This window comes from Oncorhynchus clarkii, chromosome 20 (assembly GCF_045791955.1).
Source record: "Oncorhynchus clarkii lewisi isolate Uvic-CL-2024 chromosome 20, UVic_Ocla_1.0, whole genome shotgun sequence".
Taxonomy (NCBI): Eukaryota; Metazoa; Chordata; class Actinopteri; order Salmoniformes; family Salmonidae; genus Oncorhynchus; species Oncorhynchus clarkii.
Window position 1 is genome coordinate 9,060,506 of NC_092166.1, and position 11,102 is coordinate 9,071,607.

At 39.6% G+C, this 11,102-nt stretch overlaps 1 protein-coding gene across 1 annotated transcript in view; it reads right to left on the minus strand.

Annotated features, from left to right (window-relative positions):
• LOC139375840 (fibroblast growth factor 12) overlaps positions 1-10,119 on the minus strand; it is a 37,358-nt gene extending 27,239 nt beyond the window's left edge. Inside the window, exon 1 of the mRNA XM_071117753.1 lies at positions 9,150-10,119. Within this exon, the coding sequence (XP_070973854.1) occupies positions 9,150-9,201 (52 nt within the window). The 5' untranslated portion in view covers positions 9,202-10,119. The remainder of the gene's footprint in view (positions 1-9,149) is intronic.
• Positions 10,120-11,102: the final 983 nt, after the last annotated feature.

The window sequence follows — 11,102 nt, forward strand, 5'->3', positions numbered from 1 at the left end:
TAGGGTTCAGTCATATCAGAGGCAGTCGCCACAGACAGACCTACTATTGCCTGAGATCAGAGAATTGGTAAGACGTGTAGAATAGAAATCGGCATCGCTATGAAATTATTATTAAGTGCCACAGCTCTCAATTCACTTGCTCAAAAACTGTGAATTAACTCATGAGACAGGAGCTGTCCTACACTTGACTTCGGGAAGAGAAAACCTGACAAATGACTCAATAATCATGGTCTCTATGCGTGCAAATACATGGGCAAATGACTTAACAACCAACCTGTACTCACAAGTTTGTAATTGCAACTTTCTCTGACAGTCACCCACTTAAGCTGGCCTAACCTGCCAAATGCTAACGTAAAAAAAAAGACCAGAAATCTGCATCCATCAAAAGGGCAGACAAATGTATCAAAGAGCTCGAGGAAACCAAATCCTTGGAATGTCAGCCATCCAAAGGAGCTGTAATCGGCCAAGGCAAATCCAAACAGGAAGGCAAGCCTGTTTGATGCACTAATACAGTGTGGGCTCTGCAGATAATAAAATCCCAGGACGGTTTAGAAAGTTCTGGGCCGTCGAAATGGGAAGGGCAGTTCCTATAATCCTGACGGACACAAATCCATTGGGTGAGACTTGGTGAGAGGATGTGTGTGGGGGGGAGAGGGGGTATACAACGGCAGACTGCAGCTGAGAGAGCCTTCTCTAACAACTGATGCTAAACAAGAGCAATAGCCATGGAGATGCTAGAGCAGAAGAAGAACTAGCACTGTGTATTGTCTTCATGAGCCTCTCATAACCAACGATGTCTTCCTGAGCCTCTCATAACCAACGATGTCTTCCTGAGCCTCTCATAACCAACGATGTCTTCATGAGCCTCATAACCAACGATGTCTTCCTGAGCCTCTCATAACCAACGATGTCTTCATGAGCCTCATAACCAACAATGTCTTCCTGAGCCTCATAACCAACAATGTCTTCCTGAGCCTCTCATAACCAACAATGTCTTCCTGAGCCTCTCATAACCAACAATGTCTTCCTGAGCCTCATAACCAACGATGTCTTCCTGAGCCTCTCATAACCAACGATGTCTTCCTGAGCCTCTCATAATCAACGATGTCTTCCTGAGCCTCTCATAACCAACAATGTCTTCATGAGCCTCTCATAACGATGTCTTCCTGAGCCTCATAACCAATGATGTCTTCATGAGCCTCATAACCAACGATGTCTTCATGAGCCTCTCATAACCAACGATGTCTTCCTGAGCCTCTCATAACCAACGATGTCTTCATGAGCCTCATAACCAACAATGTTTTCCTGAGCCTCTCATTAACTCCTCCTCCACTAACCGGATTGGTTGAAACAGTGCAGAAGAGAACCTCCCCCGACAGTCCCCCCCCCCCCTTCTCATTAAGACCAATATCTTGGGGGATCGAGTTTCAGGCGCTTCTTTTACACCTGCTACATTTGGTTAGGTTCTCGGTAGCGACCGGACGGCTCATGACGAGAGCCGTGTGTTGTGTACCTCCAATCAAATCGGTTTGCACATTTTCATGGACATTGGTTTATATTGGCATAGATATGATGAGATTTGAATTTGAACATTGAGTTTCAACAAATGTCATACTAATACATCACACAGATCAATAGGTAGTTGTCTAAAGTTGTCTAAAGGAAGAGGGTTTTTAGCAGAATATGTTGTTATCTGGTTGTTATCTGGATATCTGACCAGTTAACAACCAAAATATGACGTCGTTCCCATGACAATTTCATTTCCTAACGGCAAAAAGTAGTGAAAGAGACCAGTCGGTTGCTGCAATCTGGTTATACGACAACTTCTTAATCAGAAATGATATCAATAGGACATCATGAGTCAGCCCGGGACAGTTCTTTCTCTCCTTCCCTCTTCTCTATCGTGTTCAGTCTCTAAACATGAGGCGTCTCTCAGAGGGAATGATTTATTAGGTACAAATGGAGTAGGGCGTATTTTTGGTTCTATTTGCTAAATGATTTCCAGTTTACTGCGCTCTTCCATCCCCTGATAAAAATTTTCCAACAGTCATTTCATACCATGAATTTCATACCATGAAAGTGAAGAGAAATGACTGGTGTGAAAAGATCCTTTGGACCAGATGTCTCCTGAGAAAGAAGTTCCTTCGATTGATTTTATTATAAGTCATGAACATCCACAGGGAAAAAGCAGTTGCGACAATCACAGGCTTTAGAGCTGTTTAAATCAAAACAATGTGACACTTACATTCACACAGTGGCACACAAAGGATGTTTTGCTAGGTGTTTCCATTTGATATAAAAATATGTACAGTAGAAGTCAGAAGTTTACACTTATGTTGGAGTCATTAAAACTAGTTTACATCCACTTATGTTGGAGTCATTAAAACTAGTTTACATCCACTTATGTTGGAGTCATTAAAACTAGTTTACATCCACTTATGTTGGAGTCATTAAAACTAGTTTACATCCACTTATGTTGGAGTCATTAAAACTAGTTTACATACACTTACGTTGGAGTCATTAAAACTAGTTTACATCCACTTATGTTGGAGTCATTAAAACTTGTTTACATCCACTTATGTTGGAGTCATTAAAACTAGTTTACATCCACTTATGTTGGAGTCATTAAAACTAGTTTACATCCACTTACGTTGGAGTCATTAAAACTTGTTTACATCCACTTATGTTGGAGTCATTAAAACTAGTTTACATCCACTTATGTTGGAGTCATTAAAACTAGTTTACATCCACTTACGTTGGAGTCATTAAAACTAGTTTACATCCACTTATGTTGGAGTCATTAAAACTAGTTTACATCCACTTATGTTGGAGTCATTAAAACTAGTTTACATCCACTTATGTTGGAGTCATTAAAACTAGTTTACATCCACTTATGTTGGAGTCATTAAAACTAGTTTACATCCACTTACTTTAGTTTACATCCACTTATGTTGGAGTCATTAAAACTAGTTTACATCCACTTATGTTGGAGTCATTAAAACTAGTTTACATCCACTTACGTTGGAGTCATTAAAACTAGTTTACATCCACTTATGTTGGAGTCATTAAAACTAGTTTACATCCACTTATGTTGGAGTCATTAAAACTAGTTTGTTGGAGTCATTAAAACTAGTTTACATCCACTTATGTTGGAGTCATTAAAACTAGTTTACATCCACTTATGTTGGAGTCATTAAAACTAGTTTACATCCACTTATGTTGGAGTCATTAAAACTAGTTTACATCCACTTATGTTGGAGTCATTAAAACTAGTTTACATCCACTTATGTTGGAGTCATTAAAACTAGTTTACATCCACTTATGTTGGAGTCATTAAAACTTGTTTACAAACACTTATGTTGGAGTCATTAAAACTAGTTTACATCCACTTATGTTGGAGTCATTAAAACTAGTTTACATCCACTTATGTTGGAGTCATTAAAACTAGTTTACATCCACTTATGTTGGAGTCATTAAAACTAGTTTACATCCACTTATGTTGGAGTCATTAAAACTAGTTTACATCCACTTACGTTGGAGTCATTAAAACTAGTTTACATCCACTTATGTTGGAGTCATTAAAACTTGTTTACATACACTTATGTTGGAGTCATTAAAACTAGTTTACATCCACTTATGTTGGAGTCATTAAAACTAGTTTACATCCACTTATGTTGGAGTCATTAAAACTAGTTTACATCCACTTATGTTGGAGTCATTAAAACTAGTTTACAAACACTTATGTTGGAGTCATTAAAACTAGTTTACATCCACTTATGTTGGAGTCATTAAAACTTGTTTACATCCACTTATGTTGGAGTCATTAAAACTTGTTTACATCCACTTATGTTGGAGTCATTAAAACTAGTTTACATCCACTTATGTTGGAGTCATTAAAACTTGTTTACATCCACTTATGTTGGAGTCATTAAAACTTGTTTATTTGGAGTCATTAAAACTTGTTTATCATCCACTTATGTTGGAGTCATTAAAACTACATCCACTTATGTTGGAGTCATTAAAACTAGTTTACATCCACTTATGTTGGAGTCATTAAAACTAGTTTACATCCACTTATGTTGGAGTCATTAAAACTAGTTTACATCCACTTATGTTGGAGTCATTAAAACTAGTTTACATCCACTTATGTTGGAGTCATTAAAACTTGTTTACATCCACTTATGTTGGAGTCATTAAAACTTGTTTACATCCACTTATGTTGGAGTCATTAAAACTTGTTTACATCCACTTATGTTGGAGTCATTAAAACTAGTTTACATCCACTTATGTTGGAGTCATTAAAACTAGTTTACATCCACTTATGTTGGAGTCATTAAAACTAGTTTACATCCACTTATGTTGGAGTCATTAAAACTAGTTTACATCCACTTATGTTGGAGTCATTAAAACTTGTTTACATCCACTTATGTTGGAGTCATTAAAACTTGTTTACATCCACTTATGTTGGAGTCATTAAAACTTGTTTACATCCACTTATGTTGGAGTCATTAAAACTTGTTTTTCAACCACTCCACAAATGTCTGGTTAACAAACTATAGTTTTGGCAAGTCGGTTAGGACATCTACTTTGTGCATGACACAAGTAATTTTTCCAACGATTGTTTAATGACAGATTATTTCACTTATAATTCACTGTATCACAATTCCAGTGGGTCAGAAGTGTACATACACTAAGTTGGCTGTGCCTTTAAACAGCTTGGAAAAATCCAGAAAATTATGTCATGGCTTTCGAAGCTTCTGATAGGCTAATTGACATAATTTGAGTCAATTGGAGGTGTACCTGTGGATCTATTTCAAGGCCTACCTTCAAACTCAGTGCCTCTTTGCTTGACATCATGGAAAAATCAAAAGACATCAGCTAAAACCTCAGAAAAAAATTGTAGACCTCCACAAGTCTGGTTCATCCTTGGGAGCAATTTCCAAACGCCTGACGGTACCACACCATGGGATCAAGCAGTTGTCATACCGCTCAGGAAGGAGACATGTTCTGTCTCCTAGAGATGAACATACTTTGGTGCGAAAAGTGCAAATCAATCCCAGAACAACAGCAAAGGACCTTGTAAAGATGCTGGAGGAAACAGGTACAAAAGTATCTATAGCCACAGTAAAACGAGTCCCATATTGACATAACCTGAAAGGCCGCTCAGCAAGGAAGAAGCCACTGCTCAAAAACCGCCATAAAAAAGCCATACTACGGTTTGTAACTGCACATGGGGACAAAGATCGTAGTTTTTTGAGAAATGTCCTCTGGTCTGATGAAACACATTTTTGAAAACTGTTTGGCCATAGAACTGAAAAATAGAACTGTTACCATTGTTATGTTTAGAGGAAAAAGGGGGAGGCTTGCAAGCCGAAGAACACCATCCCAACCGTGAAGCATGTGGGTGGCAGCATCATGTTGTGGGGGTGCTTTGCTGCAGGAGGGACTGGTGCACTTCTCAAAATAGATGGCATCATTAGGGAGGAGAATTATGTGGATATATTAAAGTAACATCTCAAGACATCGGTCAGGAAGTTAAAGCTTGGGTCTTCCAAATGAACAATGACCCAAAGCATACATCCAAAGTTGTGGCAAAATGGCTTATAAGGACAACAAAGTCAAGGTGTTGGAATGGAAATCACAAAGACATGACCTCAATCCTAAAGAAAATTTGTGGTCAGAACTGAAAAAGCGTGTGCGAGCAAGGAGGCCTACAAACCTGACTCTGGGCCAATATTCACCCAACTTATTGTGGGAAGCTTGTGGAAGGCTACCCAAAATGTTTGACCCAAGTTAAACAATGTAAAGGCAATGCTACCAAAATACTAATTGAGTACATGTAAACTTCTGACCCACGGTGAATGTTCTGAAAGAAATAACAGCTGAAATAAATCATTCTCTCTACTATTATTCTGACATTTCACATTCTTAAAATAAACTGGTGATCTTAACTGACCTAAAACAGGGCATTTTTACTAGGATTAAATGTCAGGAATTGTGAAAAACTGAGTTTAAATGTATTTGGCTAAGGTGTATGTAAACTCCTGACTTCAACTGTATATTTCAGTGTTCTCAGTTGGACATGCACATTTGAATGCAAAATAGTTATTTTTCTCAATAAAAGTTACTATGGAATTGACCCCTAGGATGTGTAGTTGTCATTATTACACTGATTTTACCACTGATTAAGAAAAGCAGTCTTCAGATCACTATGATCTGATTTATTACAAGTTTGGAGGTTTTTAGCACACCTAACACTGTCTCACAGGCACAAAATAATATGTGTGAATTGACTCATCTCCAAGACATTGTTTAAAAGTTCAAACCAATTCATTGTTTGAGGTATAGATCTTGGCAGTAGATGTTGGCACTAAACTAGAACAAAATTTCACACACATTTTGTTTCACTGTAAACCAGTGAGTGTCGGTGCTGTTTAAGATGATGGAGGGCGATTCTTTTTTTTCATGAGCATGGCCTTATTTCTATTACAGCATATTGGATGAATGTCATTCATATTCCATTTACTCAGCTCAATGTAACATCGATGTCACACCAGCCTTTGCTTTGGCTATCCCTCCAGTCCAGCTCAGGTGTTCTGTGTCGCTGGCCTCCTAGCTGCTGCCGAACCTACTGCTGACAAACGCCCTTCAGTCATCAACCCCGGACTTGTCTCGTCATCATGGTTCCAATCCCCACTCTATCACTGTATATATACTCCCTCTGTCATTTGTCATTTGTCGGTCATGGTAAATGTTACTTCTTCTCCTGACAGGAATCACTTCTACTATTTTCTGAATACTTTATATTTTGCACTTTGTGCCTTTCTGTTTATGAAGATATATTTTGAGCACAGCCAGCGTTTGAGTCATCGTCCCGCTTTGATCTATGAATCAATTGAGTAGTTCTAAACCTGCGACTGCCTCCTGCCTACTCCTCTCTACACCAGTGACAATCGATAAGTGTAGTTTACTGCATTATGCTCACATTTTTCCTCTACCCAATGATCATGTGGTTTCTACAACCTGGCCGAAGAATAAAAGCTGTACAACGTGTGAATAATTAAGGTGGCAGACAGATTCAACACTGCCTTGCACACTCTAGCCTGCATCTAGCTGATCTAGGGTGTAATCATTAGTCCAACAGTTGCAAACGTGAGTTTCTATTGGACAAATTCCGGTATGTTTATCCCTGTTTCGCTCAGTTTGCTTCCGTGTTTAAGAAACGTATTTTCAACAGAATCGCAGACTGAATACACCGTTGATCACAAACACAAACAGTTTACTTTAATAACAACCAAATACAAACAGCACGATCACTTTGCCTGTTGTATAATTCCTTCTCACATTGATAAATGCCCCAGGACTACCTGACATGATGACTCCTTGCTGTCCCCAGTCCACCTGACCGTGCTGCTGCTCCAGTTTCAACTGTTCTGCCTTATTATTATTCGACCATGCTGGTCATTTATGAACATTTGAACATCTTGGCCAAGTTCTGTTATAATCTCCACCCGGCACAGCCAGAAGAGGACTGGCCACCCCACATAGCCTGGTTCCTCTCTAGGTTTCTTCCTAGGTTTTGGCCTTTCTAGGGAGTTTTTCCTAGCCACCGTGCTTCTACACCTGCATTGCTTGCTGTTTGTGGTTTTAGGCTGGGTTTCTGTACAGCACTTTGAGATATCAGCTGATGTACGAAGGGCTATATAAATAAATTTGATTGATGCACTCTCCTCCTTTCACCTTTTCCCTTTGCTTGTGCACAACACACCAGCTGTCTGTAACCAGGCGGAAAAAAAAACTTTCCAAAGCCAAACCTTCATATCATAACCGCTACACACAGCCTCCATTGTTGTCACCATATTAGCTAACGTCATAGGATGCTTTCGTAAATTCACTCTGGCTATCTACTCCGATTTCAGAGCACTCTCGACTGAGTGTGCTAGAGTGCAGAATTACTGATGAATTTACGAACGCTCAACACCCGTTGAATATGGCCGGTGTCGTTAAACATTGGCAAAAAAACGCAATTAAATTGTTGCCAGAAGCAGTCACCTACGCTCTAGACATGACATGACATAACATGAATACAGCCTAACCAGCTCTTCTAGGGCGAGTAAAAGGTTTTGCAGTTACACCGGAGAGCCACAGTGGAAATACATTTATAAAACCAAAAGCTTACCTTGACGTGGAAGAGTTCCAGTGTTGGATAACCATAGCCAGCTAGCTAACATAGCATCCCGCTTTGTTTGAGCCGGGTGTTTGAGTAGGCCAAACTAGCTAGTTGCATCCGCTAGCTAAGTACGTGAAAAGAAAATACAACGAAATATAGCTAGCTCTCGCTCTCTCTTACTTCCCCTTAATTTTTGAAGAAATACATTTGTTCAAAACTGTTCAACTACTGTCTCACTATCTTTGAGTCAGCTACTCACCACATTTTATGCACTGTGCTAGCTAGCTGTAGCTTATGCTTTCAGTACTCGATTCATTCTCTGATCCTTTGATTGGGTGGACAACATGTCGTCAGTTCATGCTGCAAGAGCTCTGATAGGTTGGAAGACACCCTCCTGAAGTTGTCATAATTACTGTGTAAGTCTATGGAATGGGGTGAGAACCACGAGCCTCCTAGGTTTTGTATTGAAGTCAATGTAGCCAGAGGAAGACGGAAACTAGCTGTCCTCCGGCTACACCATGGTGCTAACCTAAAGAGTGCTGTTGAGGCTACTGTAGACCTTAATTGCAAAACAGTGTGTTATAATCAATTATTTGTTGACGTGAATATATTTACTATAGTTGTATCTAAATGTTTCACTATTTTTTATTTTCCTCAAATTCACGGAGGATGGTCCTCCCCTCATATGATGCAATACCATAAATTAAGGGATGTTAAATAGGGTAGGGTGAGTATCCCAGTTCAGAGTATTTATAAGTCCTTCCACCCTTCCTTGAAGCATTCACTGATCAGAAAAGACTGGACAGGTGAAAGCCATGTGGTGGAGCCTTTGCATTTACCTGTCGAATCACGTCTAACCAATGATTACATCAAGAAACAAAGGAAGGAAGGACACACTTTTAAGGAATTGGAATGAGGCCAGAAACTCTTGGTAACCATGGGGCATGCTGGGAGTAGTAGTGCCGAACCAATTACTCACTGTAGTCGCTGTTCTCGTCCTTGCTGCCATCGATAGAGCCGTCCGGCTGCATCTGCAGGTAGAAGCCCTGCTGGCTGAACAGTCGTGTCACGATGCCCTTCAGCTGCGGCTCTGAAACAAAGGACAGACCCCACCACGCCCCACCCCCCAGGGGCACGTCAGACCACACCCCTACTGCCTGACACCTTGCCACTGCTGTTCACATTGACAAACTAGTAAAACACATGTTGAGGATGGGTTACCAGGTTGGTGTCAGGGTCAGGGGTCAGAATAGACTTGGTCTGGTACAAGAAAATTCAAAGGAATCCATAGGTAGTCTTGTAACACGATAGTAACCTATGCATTTTTATGAAAACTGTTATCTTGTTGAACATTGCCAACTTGCTAGCTAAGGTATCTCCTAACCTCTACGTGGCAAACTGATCCTTGAATCCTGACGCACCTGTAACCATTAGAGATACAGTATCTACTGCCCTCTTGTACACTGGTGATGTTGACAGGTGGTCCTTGAAGGTGATGGTGTAATCTGGTATTAATATATTATGGCAGCTGACCTACGTTTGGGGTTTTGGTGTTTGCCATTTGCCTGATCTTATCTACATCTTTACTATTTTTATCAGGAGAGTGACTTGTGGATTCACACTGTTCACCAAGAGACAAATCCTAACTTTTTATGCACTTAAACTTGAACTTTTGAGTAAATCATGCACTGACGTCAATGAGATAAAAACAAAAAAATCACAAGTTAGTACTCAGCCCTAACTAACCGCTTGCTTCTAGATGGGCCTGGAGATTTCGGTGAACCAGTACTTCATAATGTGGGTTTAACTAACAAAATATCTACAACGTTTATTGTGCCGTTAAGGGCTTTCAACTCTACATCTGATGCCCAATCAAAGGCTATGGTAATTTTATTTAACGCTGAGGATTATATTCTGATGCCTAGTCACCTTACCCCTTACCCCTACCTCTATCACTCCAGTATCCCTGCACATTGTCAACATGGTACTGGAACTGACCCTGTATATAGTATGCTTACTTATTTTTTATATCTCATGTGGTTTTGTTCCACCTTGTTATTTTTAGTATTACATTCTGATTGATTCCTGCATTGTTGGGTTTAGATCTTGAACGAAAGGCATTTCACTGTACTTGTACACGTGACATTAAAATGTTAAACTTGAAACTTGAGTTGCCGTCCAACTTTGTGGTGCTTGTGACATTTGGTGCTGGGCTTGTGACGGAGCAGGTGGATCATGAGGTTTAGCCCGAGGCTATGGGAGTCTTTCGCCGACTGCAAGAAAAAAAACGTGTGAAAAAGTATGTTTAACGTTGAGAAAGGGTGGGGGTGCTAGAAGATCATGTTAGGAGAAACAATCATCTGCAAATTCTCCAGCCTGGTGTCATAGACTAGACATAACATAGTAAATGTAAATCTGGGACACTTAAATTAGTATGATATGTTACGTTTGGTATGGTTACATAAGATAGGATGGTTGGTCGGGTGTATAATGTGATCGTCTAGCAACCCAAAGGTTGCGAGTTCGAATGTCATCATATATATATCAACTACTTTTCAACTACTTACTACTTTTTAGCAACTTTGTAACTACTTAGCATGTCAGCTAACCCTTCCCCTAACCGTAACCCTTTTAGCTAACCCTGACCTTAAGCCTTTAACCTAACTCCTCAACTTAACCCTAACCCCTAGCCTAGCTAACGTTAGCAGTTAGCTAACGTTAGCCACCTGGCTAGAATTCATAGAATTTTGCAAATTCGTAACATAATGTATGTTTTGTAAATTCAGAACTTATTTTACATTTTGCAAATTCGTAACAGATTGTACGTTTTGCAAATTGGTAACATAGAATAGGAATTGTAAATCGTAACATATCATACAAAATGGGTGATGGACATCCACAAATGAATACTTACCATAACAAAAACGTAACA